Here is a 17,398-nt window from a genome sequence, read left to right on the forward strand (position 1 = left end):
GGACCTGTTCACACAGCAGGTGTAGGCAGGAGGGAGTGGTGTAGGCGGAGCCGCAGGAGTGCAGGGTAGGCTGGGCTGCAAGGGAGGCAGAGCGGCAAGGGAGCCATGCAGGCAGAGCAGCTAGGGAGCCGTGCTGGCAGAGCGGCTAGGGAGCTGTGCACGCAGAGCGGCTAGGGAGCCGTGCAGGCAGAGCGGCTAGGGAGCCGAGCAGGCAGAGCGGCTAGGGAGTCGAGCAGGCAGAGCAGCTAGGGAGCCAAGCAGGCAGAGCGGCTAGGGAGCCGAGCAGGCAGAGCTGCAAGGGTGCAGATGCACAGACAGAGCTGCAAGGGTGCAGATACACAAACAGAGCTGCAAGGGTGCAGATGCACAGACAGAGCTGCAAGGGTGCAGATGCACAGACAGAGCTGCAAGGGTGCAGATGCACAGACAGAGCTGCAAGGGTGCAGATGCACAGACAGAGTTGCAAGGGTGCAGATGCACAGACAGAGCTGCAAAGGTGCAGATACACAGAGCTGCAAGGGTGCAGATGCACAGACAGGGAGGACACAAGGAAAGACACAGCAGGGAAGGAAGCCACAGACAAGGAGAAAGGGAGACTAAGATAGGACAGAGTACAGACAAGGTACTGGGACCAAGACTCAAGGGCCAGGATATTCAGCCTCCTGGCAGGCAAACAAGGTACAGAGCAAGACAAGAAGTATTCCTCCAGAGAAGGAGGAAATACACAGGACAGGGCCTGGCTTCCTCAGTAGCAAGATACTAACTGAGATTAGACATTGCAAAGGCAATGTTTCAGTGGGTGTGGCGGAACTAAATAGTCAAGGGCTCTAGGTGATTGGTCAGGGACAGATTAGACAGGTGCACCCTGACTGCATAAGAACCAGAGAGTTCTGGCGCCGTCCCCCTAAACACACATAGCCAGGAAACATATAGAAGAGCAGAGGCACGGAGCACAGGGCTGGCAATAGACATAATTCACAGCATGACCCAAAGCAGTGAGTAAGTTGATGTGCGGGGGATGGGAGGCCATGCAGTGACGCCAGCAGGGTTGTTACAGTTGTGTATATGGCTATGTAGGTCATAAAACGTTAGATGAAATAATACCTTGATATCTGCGATCTCATGTCTAATTCTACAAAAATCTGCTTTTTTATTAATATGTAAATTAGCTGTTAAGATCTATGGGGCGGACATAGATCTCCCTGAGAAAAAAGAGAGCACAGCAGCACTCTATAAGGGCCAAAGTATATGCAAACACTGAATACATGAGATATAAACTGTATTATTGCTAAATAAAATGTACATGCAAAAATTAAGTTGCAAAAATGAAGGTTTTTAGCACACAAATTAGCCAATTCGTGCGTGCCCATCAACCATGGTAAGATGACACTTCTCTGATGGGTAACTACTCTGATACATATCAAACATGCCTCTCCTGGGCTGGTCACCACCTCCAATAGAAAACAGTAGAAAACAAAAACCTGACCAGCACCTCCATACAAAGTGCATTGGTGCAAGCTGCAATGACCGCTGGTCAGGTTATTGTTTTCTACAGTTCACTATTGGAGGTGTTGACTGTCTACTTCTCTGCACTCCTCCTGTCAGCCCAAGAGTGCTTTTAATTAGTGTGGGTTTCTACCTGCACATTTAAAATGTACTCTTATAGCCTGGGAGAAGCATGTTTGATAAGTTACCCATCAGAGAAGTGTCATCTTGCCGTGGTTGATGTGCATTCATGAATTGGACAATTTATGCGCTAAGAACCTTCATTTTTGCAAGTTTATTTTTGTAAGTACATTTTATTTAGCAACCATACAGTTTAGATCTCATGTATTCAGAATTTGCATACACTCTGGCCCTTATAGAATGCTGCTGTTCTCTCTTTTTTTTAGGGAGATCTATGTCCCATTGATCAAAACTTTTGGCATATTAGAAGTTTTTTTTTCACATGTTAGTTACTCTTCAGCATGTGAGTTGTCCATTTTAGCAGATGCCCATAGCAAAGTCATGATTGGAGGGGTTATCCATTCACAACCAATTAATTTTAGTTAATTTTGTGTTTCATTATCTGTCTTTGCTTATTTTTCTATTAATTTTCCATGTTCTCTAACAGCTTGAAACAATGGTCATGTCTTTGACGTCTTGTGAAGATTATCACCAAAAAACAGAATTCCCTCCACCCAAGAAAGGCAGCATCATCTCAAACTTAAGGAGATTCAGTGCTGTGGACCAAACAAACACGGGTGCTGTCCCCCCTATTGCCAAGCCTAGGCCTAGTGTGACTATTAATACTGAAGACTTACCTCGTTATCAACGAGCTGCCAAGCCGGAGACGCCCATAAATGAAGCCAATTCAAATTGGCATACGAAACATGCGCTTAGTGTTCCAAATATCCCAAGCCGAAGTAAAACCCCAACCCGTAGTGTTGTCTCGGCTCCAGTCACCAATAAATCGCACCGGGTGCGATGTAAGCTCATGGCCGATGACCGTCAACTGTTCAACCTCACTAATCGGCAGACACGTCAGAGATACGTCACCAAGGACGGCAAATGTAGGGTTAACCTTGGTCGCATACAGGAAAAGAAGAGGTTCTTGTCAGACATTTTCACCACGGTTGTGGATCTAAAGTATCGTTGGTTCATATTTGTATTCATGTTATGTTATATCGTCACATGGGTTGGTTTTGGGGTTATTTATTTTGTGGACGCCTTGATTAGAGATGACGTGAATCACATTGGGGATCCCGAGTGGAAGCCTTGCATTGACAATGTTGACTCCTTCCTTTCTGCCTTACTTTTCTCTGTGGAAAGTCAACGGACAATCGGCTATGGCACCAGGATGGTAACCGCCTATTGCCCCGAGGGTGTTATTTTGCTCATGGCTCAGTCAATAATCGGTTCGGTGATTGATGCCCTCATGGTGGGCTGTATGTTTGTTAAAATTTCACGGCCCAAAAAGAGAGCCGAGACCCTGATCTTCAGTAAGAAATGTGTGGTGTCCCACAGAGATGAAAAGCTTTGCTTGATGTTCAGGATCGGAGATCTACGCGATAGCCACATGGTAGATGCCAAGATAAGAGCCAAACTCATCAAATCTCGACAGACAAAGGAAGGGGAGTTTATTCCACTGGAGCAATCAGAAATTAACCTTGGTTATGATACTGGAGAGGACCGACTTTTCCTGGTGGAACCTCAGATCATCTGTCATTTCATTAATGACCACAGTCCATTTTGGGAGATGTCTGCGGAGTCGCTGAAGAGGGAGCAGTTTGAAATTATTGTAATACTTGAAGGCATTGTTGAAGCCACAGGTAAGAGACAAGCTACAGAGGATACATGTCTGACATGCCTGGTTTATTAAATGCCTGTATTTCCAGTGAAAAAGTATCTGTGAAGGTGCTTTGGGACGTCCATGCAAATTTGTCTGAGATTTCGCCTCAATGCATGGACTGGCCGTGGGGCTCCCGATCCAGGCTTGACAGCTTCATGTATTTCTATAAAGTTGTCACGCTCAGTTTGGGAAACCCACCCACTATATGATCTGATCTCAGAATGATTTGCACGGACATCTGATCGAGCCCTAATAACAATCTACATTGTGACATCACTCTGTTCGACCATTTTAGAAATTTATGCAAAAATTGGTAACTGGGTGTTACCATACAAAAGAGCGTGACCCAATACAGTGTCACCGTCTGAGAGAAAAAAAACAACTTTTTCTTAAGTGTCAACCAATTTGCATCAGAATTTTTCCTCATCCCTTTTATTCACTGAATCAAGTAGACTGTCAAACTTTTTTTATCCATTGACTGTTAGGGCTCACCCACATAATTCGGAAGAGTGCAGTCTAATAAAAAATGGATTGCACTCGGACCAATTATTTCAATGAGTCAGTGCAGGTTCGCATTTTCTTTCACAGCTGTGTTTGGCGTGAGATAAAAATTGCAGCATGATGAGATTTCACTCCAAAATTAGATGGGTGTGTGAAAAAAAATCAGATGACATATGGACCATCAGTATGGTATCCGATTTTTCCAGAAAAATTGCAATTTTGTAACAGGAAATTGAAAATGGTCCTGAGAATAATAATTGCGGAGTAAAACACAGATTGTATACTGACAGCAGACGGATGACAAGTGAGAAAAAAATTGTCCCAGTTTTCAGGATGAACGTTGGAATTTTTTTGTACTCTGATGTGACCCCGGTCTTAATGTAATGGAAGATTCTAGGACGGAACTCTGAAGTACAAAGTCAACAGTATTGCAGGGATCTCTGTAGGCTTTAATGACCAAATCTGATTCACAAACCAGATGAGAATTGGACATGTGCGGAACCTTACAGACCTGTTTCTTTTTATTTTTAATCAGTGCATGTATGGGTGGAATTTCATTGTATCTTGAATATATATTGTAGTGAATGTATATTAACAAAAGTTTTCAGTTCCCATAGTTATGGGTGGATTTGGAGGTTTTCTATCTGGCATGGGGGGATGATTGCTTTCGGCACCTGGTCCCAATGGATCAGCTTTCTGAAGTTAGTGTACCGTCACTGCTTCAATCTTGTGAATCCCGATTGGTCCCTTTGAAGTGAAACCCTTGAATTTGTGGAGACGCATGATTGACAGTCATATTGATTGAATAGAGGCGAGGGGTGTGCCTATGTGCTTATAATGTGTGCAGCTATGCCGCCGTATGCGGCCACCTATCTTGACAATATGTGCATTGTTCTATCAGAGTTAAAGGGAATCTGTCAGCAGGTTTTTGATATGTAATCTGAGGGCAACATGAGGTAGGGGCTGAGACATTGATTCCAGCGATGATTCACTTATTAGGCTGTATGCTGTTGTTTCAATACAATCAGTGTTTTATTAGCAGGAGATCACTACAGGACTACAGCTCTCGTGCGTCCTGGCCCTGCCATGACTCCAGCACTGATTAGCAGCTTACTGTCAATATACAACAGAAATAGAGAGTCTGGTGTTGGCACGTCAGCTTTCTGAACTCTGCTCCATGCTACATATAAAACTTCTGATTGTATCACAACTGCGACACCAAGTAATCTGTGTGATACACCATTGGAATCAGGGTCTCTTCCTATATTATGCTTCTGTTATGACTGCTAAAGCACATTCACACAGGTAGCGTACAATCAACAAATACCTGAACCTGACAGAACCCTGTTCAGACTAGTAAAAAAATCCTTCTCTGACCCTGGTCTCTCCCTGCCTGACTGCTGAGGTTTTCACCCTAAAATAACAGAATGGTGTCCCCACTTGCCTGCAGCTTATCCTGAATACCCTTAGCAGCTCCTAGTATCGCTAGAGTAGAAATTCTGTAAGGAATAAAAGAATCACGTACAAACCAACTGCAACTAACGCAAACTACAGCGAAGTGAATTCATCAAAGTCTATCACCAGCAGGAAACACCAGCAGGGGAAGGTATATAAAGCTGCACCCGAAAGCTGATAAAACAAACACAGTAAATGAAAAACACCTATTACCCAAAACTCACAGAAACAAGATTACAGAATTAAAACACCCAAAGAAAAGACATATTTACTGAGACTCAATGGAAAGAAATGCTGACCACAGAGGACAGAATCAACTGTTCGAATCCAGACGCATAACATCCGCTCTCAGAAGAAATGGAAAAATCCTGCTGACAGATTCCCTTTCCTAGTGAATTGAGTAGTTATTCACTTTGGGAAACTTTTGGATTAATTTTCAGTGAAGTGCTGATGTGTATGTGGCTCAGCAAAAATGAACAGCACTAGGAGGTGCCATGTGAATGTAGCAAACGTCAGAGTTCCATACAAGTTTCATCCATTTTTAAACTGATCCAATGTTTAAGGGAATCTGTTGTGTCCCAAAACGCTATAACCTGCAGATATGAGGTTAATCTTCAGGTTATTAACATTCTAAAGCTATGTAACCGCTGCACCGAAAGCCCTGTTTTTCTCCCAGCAGCCTAGGGTTTTCAGTCATAGAGGTGCGGGCAGTGTGGCTTCCATCACCACTAGTGAGCGCAGGCTGTAACCTCACGATCCCGGCACTGACTGGCAGTCAACTCTGCGTTGATGCACTGTGCCCATGACGACCATTAATAATATCATTGATAGCAGCTGACACTGTAGTAAGTGCTGGAATTTCTGCATGTGGCGCTCAGACTCCAGACAAAATAAATCAAGATGTTTTGAAAATTTTATTTATCATTTGTGAATCATTGACATGTCTCTATCCTGTGATTTCTATAATTCTATGACTTCCCAGTGATCATGATGCACATTGGTGAAATGACGCAGGAATCCGGACAAGATTTGATTGTTCCTCTCCACTTGCCCATTGGACTGAGGATGATAAGCAGAAGAAAAGTCCAGTTCTACCTTCATTAGTTTACAAACCACTCTCCAGAACTTCGAGGTGAACTGGACACCCCTGTCGGACACAATCTAGAGAGGAAACCCATGGAGACGGAAGATGTGCTGTATGAAATAGTCATCAAGCTCAGGAGCAGACGGAAGACCAAATAGAGGAACGAAATGAGCCAACTTCAAAAAGCGATCCACCACAACCCAGACAGCGGAGCAGCCAGACGAGATGGGAAGATCCGTAATAAAGTCCATAGCGATGTGCTGCCAGGGAGCGGAAGGAACAGGAAGTGGAGAGAGTCGCCCGGACGGAAGGTGCTTTGCAGTTTTGTTACGGGCACATGAAGGACAGGCTGCTACATACTCCAGGATATCTTTGCCCATGGTAGGTCAGCAGTAATAGTGGGCGATAAGTTGCAAAGTCTTTTTCTGACCGGCATGACCACCCAACTTGGAAGAGTGACCCCACCGAAGGACACGATTCCTGTCCGAAGTGGGCACAAGAGTTTTTCCGGGAGGAAGCCAGGAGAGATTAACAGAGGCTACTAACACTAACCTGGATGGCTCGATGATATGTTGAGGTTCTTCCTCTAAGTCAGGAGGCAGGAAGGCTCTAGAGAGTGCATCGGCCTTGACATTCTTGTCAGCTGGACGAAAATGAAAAACAAAGTTAAATCGAGCAAAAAACAAGGCCAGCTGGCGGGGATTCAACCTCTGAGCAGACTGGAGATAGGCAAGGTTTTTATCATCACTGAATATGACAACCTGATGGACTGCTCCCTCGAGGAGATGTCACTATTCTTGCAGGGCCAACTTGATAGCCAAAAATTCAGGTGGAACCGACCCCTATACAGGGACCATTAGGAGCAGGCCCAGGGGTTCGAGTACCACGGTAGCTGGTACCGAGAGGGGCGGCTCAGGATGGACCGGAGTAAGACTGTGAGACTGGAGTAAAGAATGACAGAATAAGACTGGAACCAGGAGGCCGGAAAGATGTGAGATAGAAGACTGGAACGAGAAGGAATGACAGGAGTAGGAACACTGGAGACAGAACTGGAGTAGGATGGCTGGAACACTGGAGACAGGACTGGAGTAGGACGGCAGGAACACTGGAGACAGGACTGAAGTACGACGGCAGGAATGCTGAAGGCAGGACTGGAGTAGGATGGCAGGAACACTGGAGACAGGACTGGAGTAGGACGGCAGGAACGCTGAAGGCAGTACTGAAGTAGGACGGCAGGAACACTGGAGACAGGACTGGAGTAGGACAGCAGGAACGCTGAAGGCAGGACTGGAGTAGGACGGCAGGAACACTGGAGACAGGACTGGAGTAGGACGGCAGGAACACTGGAGACAGGACTGGAGCAGGACGACAGGAACACAGGAGGCAGAAATGCGGAAGAGAACAAGGAACATGGGTAGCAGGACTGAGAGGCTGCTGCAGAGAGCAGCCGAGAATGAAACTGCAGGAGCAGAGAGCACACGATGAAGCGAGGCCAGAGTGCTAGGAAACACAACGATCAGGCACCTCCCTCAGGGGGAGGCGGCCTGATATGGCCCCATCTGGTCAGCCATTGGTCCAAAGGTGCTTCCGGGTCAGGGCACAGCCGGAGCATAAGAAGCAGGAAGGAGGCGCGGCCGCGGCCTATGACGCATGCGCATAGCATGCAAGGAGGGCATCGGTCGTGAGCCTGTCTCAGGTAACCGCCGCGGCCGTCGGGTGGAGAGAGGCTGCGGCGTGGGAGGGGAGGCCGACTGCGGCATGGGAGCGGAGGCCGGGTGTGTATGGCGGAGCAGTGTAACAGTACCCCCCCTAAGCCGCCCTCCTCGGAGGTTAGCAAGAAACCTCTTGAGGATACGGGGAGCATGGATATTCTCCCGAGGCTGCCAGGATCTCTCCTCAGGACCAAAGCCCTTCCAATCAACAAGAAAGAAAGTCGTACCTCTAACCCTCTTTACAGCGAGAATGTCCTGCACTTCAAAAACATGATCGGCACCCACCGGCTGAGGTCCAGGATCAAGTGAGGAATGGAAGCAATTCAGCACCACAGGCTTCAGGATAGAGACGTGAAAGGTGTTCGGGATCCGGAGTGAAGCAGGCATCCTCAATTTGTAGGCGACTTCGTTAATACGTCCCAGAACTTCAAACAGACCGATGTAGCGTGGGCCCAATTTGTAGGAGGGCAGTTTCAAACGGATGAATTTGGAGGAGAGCCAGACCTTGTCCCCAACACGATACGGTGTAGGATCCAACCTCTTTTTGTCTGCATAATTCTTCATCTGATCAGCGGATCTCTTGAGTGATGTGTTGGTCTCAGCTCAAATCTTAGAAAATTCGGAGGACAAGGCGTTGGCCGCGGGTACCTCGGAGGCAGGAGTTACCGGAAGAGGAACACCAGGACGTCTGCCAAAAACAATGAAAAATGGAGACTTGGCCGAAGACTCACCAGCATGGTTGTTATAAGCGAACTCTGCCCAGGGGAGCAAGTTGACCCAATCGTTCTGGTGGGCATTGGAGAAGTGACGTAAGTACCCCGTAAGCGTCTGGTTGGTATGCTCTACCTGTCCGTTGGATGGTAGGCCGAGGAGAAGTCGAGGGTAACGTTCATGAGCTTACAAAGCGAACGCCAGAACTTGAAGGTAAACTGAACCCCTCGGTCAGACACAATGCGTCGAGGTAGTCCGTGAAGTCTGAAGATTTGATGAATGAAGATTTTGGCCAGCTCCGGCGCTGAGGGAAGACCGGGCAGAGGGACGAAGTGAGCCATCTTGGAAAAATGATCCACCACCACCTGGATGACTGTGCAGCCCGAAGAGCAAGGTAGGTCGGTGATGAAATCCATGGCGATGTTTTCCCAAGGAACCGTAGAGACGGGCAACGGAAGCAACAAGCCGGACGGAGGTCTCCGTGGCACTTTGTTTTTAGCACAGGATGGACAAGAAGCCACAAAGTCGAGTACATCTTGGCGAAGCGTGGACTACCAGTAGTGACGTGTGATAAGGTCAAGGGTCTTCTTAGTTCCGGTATGGCCAGCCAGTTTGGAGGAGTGCCCCCATAAAAGGACCTTTCGCTTGAGATTCTCTGGCACAAGCATCTTGCCAGGTGGGGGAGTAAGCCAGTTCACTGGAGCCACGGTGATGATCCTAGTGGGATCAATGATATGTGAAGGTTCCTCCATGGATTCGTGTGGCTGGAAGACCCTGGACAGGGCGTCGGCTTTGGAATTCTTGTTGCCAGGATGGAAACGGAGCTCGAAATCAAATCAGGCAAAAAATAAGGACCATCTGGCCTGGCGAGGGTTAAGTCTCTGGGCAGACTGGAGATAGGCCAGATTCTTGTGGTCCGAGAAGATGACAAAAGGATGGACAGCTCCTTCCAGGAGGAGGCGCCATTCCTCCAAGGCCAACTTGATGGCCAAAAGTTCCCGGTCGCCGATCGAGTAGTTACACTCGGATGGAGAAAAGGCCTTCGAGAAGAAGCCATAAGGGTGCAGGTGACCGGAGGCGGTTCTCTGGGAAAGTATCGCCCCAGCCCCCATCGAGGAAGCGTCCACCTCGAGTACAAAAGGTCGATCGCTCTCAGGGCGATGCAGGACCGAAGCCGTGGAGAAAGCCCGTTTTAGAGTCAGAAAGGCCTCTTCTGCCTCAGGAGACCAATCTTTGGGAGTAGACCCTTTACGGGTGAGCGCAGAAATGGGTCTTGTGATCGCGGAGAAGTGGGAGACAAATTGCCGGTAATAGTTGGCGAACCCGAGGAATCGTTGTATCGCCTTTAATCCGACGGGGCGAGGCCATTTGAGGATGGCAGACAACTTCTTGGGATCCATCCTTAGACCAGTGTCAGAGATAATGTATCCCAGAAACGGCAGAGAGGTCTGTTCAAAGAGACATTTCTCGATCTTCGCATACAGGCGGTTCTCCCGAAGACGCTGAAGCACCAGACGGACACTCTTTCTGTGGGACGAGAGGTCCGGCGAGAAGACGAGGATGTCGTCTAAGTACACGACCACACAGGAGTACAAGAGATCCCGGAAGATCTCATTGATGAACTCCTGAAACACCGCAGGAGCATTGCAGGGACTAAAGGGCATGACCAGATACTCGTAATGACCGTCTCGAGTGTTGAAAGCGGTCTTCCACTCCTCACCTGCACGGATACGGACCAGATTATAGGCTCCTCTGAGGTCCAGCTTGGAGAAGACCCGAGCCCCTCTGAGACGGTCAAACAACTCCGGAATGAGTGGAAGAGGGTACCTGTTCTTGATGGTAATTTCATTCAAGCCCCTATAGTCAATGCACGGCCGTAGAGTTCCGTCCTTCTTTTTGACGAAGAAGAACCCAGCTCCCGCGGGCGAGGAGGACTTCCGTATAAAGCCTTTGGCGAGGTTCTCTCGGACATACTCAGACATGGCGGTAGTCTCTGCGGGAGACAGAGGGTAAATTCTGCCCCTGGGAGGGGTTGAACCGAGAACAAGCTCAATTGGGCAGTCGAAAGGCCGGTGAGGAGGAAGGACCTCTGCCTCCTTATCAAACACATCGGCGAAAGAGCTGTAGGCTGGAGGAAGGCCCGGAAGGTCTGGAGGAGACCGAGGAGCGACCGCCAGACAGACAGGAGTCAGACAGCGAGCTTGGCACGGGTGCCCCCAGCGGAGTATCTCCCCAGAAGACCAGTTGAGAACAGGCTGATGAGTCCTTAACCATGGGAGACCAAGTAGAATGGCGTGAGAGAGCTTAGGCAAAATGTAAAAGGCTATCTTCTCTCGATGTAAGGCTCCGACTTGCAACTCCACCTCTTCAGTGACCAAGGTGACGGTCACCTGTAGCGGTTTGCCATCCACGGTGGCAATCTGAATTGGGTTAGATAGAGTGACTACAGGAATTTGGTATTTGTCCACTTCCTCCGGCCGAATGAAGTTACCCGCTGAGCCCGAATCCACGTAGGCCACCTCGGAACCACGCCTTCCTCTTGAAACCAAAAGCACAGAAATCGTAAGGGGTTGAGAGGAATCGTCATTACCTAGGGAGGGCTCTCTTACCTGACCTAGGAGGAGTCGTTTCCCTGTCTCTTAGGACAGGTGCGGACGTAGTGTGACGAATCACCGCAATAGAGGCACAGACCCTGTGCCCTTCTCTCTCTCTGACACAACTCGGCCAACCTGAGATGGTCTATCTGCATGGGCTCACCCGAAGAGAGGGAAGAGGAACCGGCCGAACGGGAGCTGACAGATCGGGTGAAAGGAGAAACTGACCTGGTGGACTGCCTGTCTCTCGCTGACTCCCGAGCGCGCTCCAGGAAGCGCAGGTCAATGCGGGTAGAGAGCGAGATAAGGTTCTCTAAGGTGGACGGGGTATCTCGACCTGCGAGTTCATCCTTTATTCTACTAGAAAGACAGCGCCAGAATGCCCCCACCAAAGCCGCTTTATTCCAGCCGAGCTCGGAGGAGTGCGAAAGCGAATACCGTACTGTCCGACTGTGAGATAGCCCTGGTGTAAGTTAAAGAGTGACTCAGTGAAAGAGGCTAACCGACCCGGCTCATCGAAAACCTTACAAAACGTATCCAGGAAAAAAGGGAGAGACTTGAAAAGACGGGGTCGTCACGTTCCCACAGTGGGTTTACCCAAGACAGGGCCTCTCCCTCCAGATGGGACATGATGAAGGCCACCTTGGCCCGATCCGAGGGATATTGCTGCGGCAGTCATTCAAAGTGGAGGCTACACTGATTTAAGAACCCTCTACAGAGCTTGGGATCCCCGGTGAAACGAGGTGGTTTGGCGAGGTGGGGCGTCGGGAGAGCGGTTGACGCGGGAGGAGGAGTCGGCACTGCAGTGGCAGCCTGGAGGGCCGACAAGCGACTGTCAAAGGAGGCCATGTAGGACAAAATGTGGGCTTGAGTATCTTGCTGCTGACCCAGCTCCTGTTGGAGACTGGCCAGCTGAGTGGCATTTCCAGGATCGGCTACCTGTAAAGCCGACAAACGGGTGTCCATCTACTTCATAACTGACATAATGCTACCCTGATTCTCCCGTAGGAATAGCAACTCTTTCTGGGTAGCAGCCGTAGTACCGGCGGAGTCCATGGCCTGATCGTACTGTTAGCGTGGGTGGTCTGGAGCAGGAAACCCCGGGAGTGGACCCTCTGGACCGTGGCACAGAGGGGCCCCGGGCGAGCTGCCAGGTGGAACCGACCCCTATACAGGGACCGTTAGGAGCAGGCCCAGGGGTTCGAGTACCACGGTAGCCGGTACCGAGAGGGGCGGCTCAGGATGGACCGGAGTAAGACTGTGAGACTGGAGTAAAGAATGACAGAACAAGACTGGAACCAGGAGGCCGGAAAGAAGTGAGATAGAAGACTGGAACGAGAAGGAATGACAGGAATAGGAACACTGGAGACAGGACTGGAGTAGGACGGCAGGAACACTGGAGACAGGACTGGAGTAGGACGGCAGGAACACTGGAGACTGGACTGGGGTAGGACGGCAGGAACACTGGAGGCAGGACTGGAGTAGGACGGCAGGAACACTGGAGACAGGACTGGAGTAGGACGGCAGGAACACTGAAGGCAGGACTGGAGTAGGACGGCAGGAACACTGGAGACAGGACTAGAGTAGGACGGCAGGAACGCTGAAGGCAGGACTGGAGTAGGACGGCAGGAACACTGGAGACAGGACTGGAGTAGGACGGCAGGACTGGAGTAGGACGGCAGGAACACTGGAGACAGGACTGGAGTAGGACGGCAGGAACGCTGAAGGCAGGACTGGAGTAGGACGGCAGGAACACTGGAGACAGGACTGGAGTAGGACGTCAGGAACACTGGAGACAGGACTGGAGCAGGACGACAGGAACACAGGAGGCAGAACTGCGCAAGAGAACAAGGAACACGGGTAGCAGGACTGAGAGGTTGCTGCAGAGAGCAGCCGAGAACGAAACTGCAGGAGCAGAGAGCACACGATGAAGCGAGGCCAGAGTGCTAGGAAACACAATGATCAGGCGCCTCCCTCAGGGGGAAGGGGCCTGATATGGCCCCGTTTGGTCAGCCATTGGTCCAAAAGGTGCTTCCGGGTCAGGGCACAGCCAGAGTATAAGAAGCAGGAAGGAGGCGTGGCCGCGGCCTATGGCGCATGCGCATAGAATGCAGGGAGGGCATCGGTCGTGAGCCCGTTTCAGGTGACCGCCGCGGCCGTCGGGTGGAGAGAGGCTGCGGCGTGGGAGTGGAGGCCGACTGCAGCGTGGGAGCGGAGGCCGGGTGAGTATGGCAGAGCGGTGTAACATTCTCTGAGATCTAGTTTTATCTTGGGCCCTCTGAGATGATCAAACAGCTCTGAAATAAGTGGTAATGGATATCTATTTTTTACCGTGATCTGGTTTAACCCCCGGTAATCGATACAGCCGTAGAGATCCATCCTTTTTCTTGACGAAGAAGAAACCTGCCCCCACCGGAGAAGATGATTTCCAGATAAATCCTCTAGTCAGGTTCTCCTTGATGTGCTGTGACATAGCTGGGGACTCTGCATGGGAAAGAAGATAAATTTGCCCCCGAGGGGAGATGTTCCAGGAAGAAGGTCAATGGAACAGTCATACGACCTGTGTGAAAGCAGCCTCTCTGCTTACTTTTTCCCGAAGACATCTGAGAAGGCCCAGTAAGAGGATGGTAAGCCTGGCAGGGCAGTAGGCTAAACTGGAGGACGAACATGACGGATGGGAGCGATACATCGATCAGAGCAGGAATCTCCACAGCACAGGACTTCTCCAGTTCTCCAGTTTAGGACAGGCTCAGGTACTTGGAACCAAGGTGAACCTAGAAGCAAGGGGTTAGACAAACCCGGCAACACATAAAAACAGATTCTTTCAGAATGTGTTAGACCTACCCGAAGTTCCACTGGCTCTGGAACCGAACAGGCTCGGTCAAGGGTTTGCCATCCATGGAAGTCACCCGCAATGGATTTCGAAGACTCTGGACTGGAATCTGGAAACGGTCCACTATCGCTTGCTGGATGAGATTCCTGAAGGCTCCAGAGTCCAGGTAGCAAAGTTCTGAAAATCTGACTGTGCCAGAGGACACGGAGATAGTCATTTGCAGAGATGCAGAGAGATGATCCTTACCCAGAGAAGCCTCTCCTACTGACGCTGGGATCTGGAGTTTCCCAACCTCTCCTGACAGAAGTGGATCCGATGCTCCGAACTACCACAGTAGAAACATTTTCCTTCCACGCGGCGCGCCTCCTGGTGCTGTCCAGCCAAGCTCACTTGATCCACTTGCATAGCTTCTGGAAGGGAGGCTGGAGACGGAGAAGTCGGCAGTTTCTGGGAAACTAGGATCCAGGCGATAAGGTCTCCTCTCCCACTTGGATTCCCTGGAACGTTCTTGAAAGTGAAGACGGATCCGAGTAGCTAAGTAGCTGAGGATATCAGGTCATTCAGAGTCGAAGGAGTATCCTGACTCACCAGCTCGTCCTTTATTCTTCCGGACAAACCCTCCCAGAAGGTAGCCACCAAGGCCTCGCCATTCCAAGATAACTCTGAGGAAAGGGTCCAGAAACGAACTGCACACTGGGCCACCGTTAGATTCCCCTGGCTTAAATGGAGAAGTGAAGAAGCTATCGAAGAGGAATGGCCAGGCTTGTCGAAGGTCCTGCGGAAAACCTCAAGGAAAGACTGGAGATTATTAACTAGAGGATCCACTCTCTCCCACAACGGATTCAGCCAGCCGAGAGCCCCTCCGGCGGGGTTTGACATAATGAAGCCCACTTTGGCCCGTTCTGAAGCAAACATATGCCCCAGGAGTTTTAAAGTGCAGTGTGCATTGATTAATGAGCCCCCGTCACTGAGCGGGATTGCCATCAAACTGAGTGGGAGCTGCCAGACGAAGTTCTTTACCTGCCGTACAACAGGGAGCCTGGAAGCTGGTGGTCGAGACTGGAGAAGCCAAGGAAACCACCGAGTCCATACGTGTAGACAAGTTGCACAGATAGGTCGTGATCTTGTCCTGCTGGTCTCTCAGGTGAGTAACCTCTTAACACAACTCTGCAGCTGGCTGGAGGTGCTTGAGACCCAGCGGGTTCCATGGCCAGAGCAATCTGTAACAAATGAAAGCGGAGGCACAGATGTTGTAGTGCACATTCATTTATTGCTATTTTTGTGGAACCACGGGACCATGGACTGGGGGGCTCCGAAGGGGGCATGACTATGCGAGCCCCAGACACCCGTAGTAAGACCCCTCGAACAGGATCAGAATGGAGTGTTCAGGGGACGCAGGTGCTACCTCCAGTTAGACCCTAGACACGTGGAAGCTGGCCAAGCGGAACAGGTGAACAGGCATTGATAACACGTAGCAATGAACTTGACAGCCGGGAAGCGACAGCACCGGATGGAGCTGGCACAGGCAGTACTGTCGTCGTCCAGGGAAACGGAGTGACGGATGGCTGAGCTGAATGGAACTTGCACAGGCAGCACTGGTATCATCCCGGGTATGGAGTAGAGAGCCATTGGTAGTCTGAGAAGACAAACAGTATTAGCTGGGTACTGGCAGGACACTAGCCATGCACAACAGAACACAGGTACTACAGAACACTAAACCAGAAACTAGCAACAGGAAACACTTGTTGTTCTGTCGCCTCCTCTATAGCAGGGGAGCCAGAAATAGTACTCACGGTTTTATAATTGGTTTGCAACATATTTGAAAAATACGCGCTGTCTGTTTAAGAGACCAAGAGTGCGCGACCTCAGCATCATACCAGGAGACCTGCTGGCCACATGCCAGGAAGCAGGAGCAGGAGAGGATCCAGAGACCAAAGCTGGGCAGCGGGGAGCAGACTGAGAGCGGGGACCCCAACGGAGACCCCTCTGAGGTACGGATATTACAGTAACACACTGAGTCACCACTGACGTTTGTAGTTGAAGTCTTTCATCTTCATCCAGTGCAGACCGTCATCACTTGTTCCAGCAAGGACTCGTCTCTGTAGAAAATAACACAGTTATCTATAGCTGATCGCTTCCAGAGCACATTCCCCACTATTTTCCCTGACTTCTAAACTATGTCAGATGAAGAAGAAAAAGACATAGTGCCGCCCTACGCAGTATCAGGACTCCCTTTTGATTTCCCCCATGGAAGACAGTAACTTGAAAAGTAAATTACACCAGTAATTATGTTCCCACTTGCCACTATAAACCAAAAATGTATGTTCTTCATCCTGACCTCCATACTGTAATGATGTCACCCCTTTGTTTAATAAGGTGACAAATCCTGGGCCCCTTTATTTAATGTCCCCGTCCTGGACCCCAATGTCCACTTTAATAAGGTCCCTACCTGGGCCCCTTCCAGTAATAATGTCCTCACTCTGGGCTCCTATGTCCACTTTAATAACATCCCCTCCCTGGGCCCCTATGTCTGCCTCTATGGCCACTACCTTGCCCAATCACAGAGGTGGGGGATTCTTCTCACCTTCTTGCGCTCCCTGGTGTCCTCTTGTGGCTTCTCCTCTCGCACGCTGACGTCACAAAGCAGTAACATTGAAAGGCCGCCGGCCTATCAAAGGCTGCAGGAGTCATTTAACACATGCCACAATTCCTGATGCACAGATAAAAAATACAGGTATAGTCCAGTATATAGGCACCACATAGTTATCCATGCAATATTATGGACACCTCATAGTCCGTCATACAGTATTATGGGCACCTCATAGTCCTCCATACAGTATTATGGGCACCACATAGTCCACCATACAGTATTATGGGAAACCACATAGTCCTCACGATTCTCATTTGGTCTGACATGCACAGTAAGCTGTGAGGTCTTATATAAGGTGTGTGCCTTTACAAATCAAGTCCTATCAGTTTAACTAAACACAGCTGGACTCCAATGAAGGAGTAAACCATCTCAAGGAGGATGACAAGGAAATGGACAGCATGTGACTTAAATATGAGTGTCTTAGCAAAGGGTCTGAATACTTATGACCGTGTGATATTAGAATTTTTCTTTTTGTAATAAATTTGCAAAAATTTCTCCATTTCTGTTTTTTCAGTCAAGATGGGTTG

General features: G+C 49.5%; 1 protein-coding gene across 1 annotated transcript in view; it reads left to right on the forward strand.

Moving 5' to 3' along the window:
* LOC141098060 (G protein-activated inward rectifier potassium channel 4-like) overlaps positions 1-17,398 on the forward strand; it is a 28,250-nt gene that overhangs the window by 8,334 nt on the left and 2,518 nt on the right. The window contains exon 2 of the mRNA XM_073585645.1: positions 2,114-3,311. Coding sequence (XP_073441746.1) covers positions 2,114-3,311 — 1,198 coding nt within the window. The remainder of the gene's footprint in view (positions 1-2,113; positions 3,312-17,398) is intronic.

This window comes from Dendrobates tinctorius, unplaced genomic scaffold (assembly GCF_039654945.1).
Source record: "Dendrobates tinctorius isolate UK_male_01 unplaced genomic scaffold, ASM3965494v1 ptg000086l, whole genome shotgun sequence".
NCBI classification, from domain to species: Eukaryota; Metazoa; Chordata; class Amphibia; order Anura; family Dendrobatidae; genus Dendrobates; species Dendrobates tinctorius.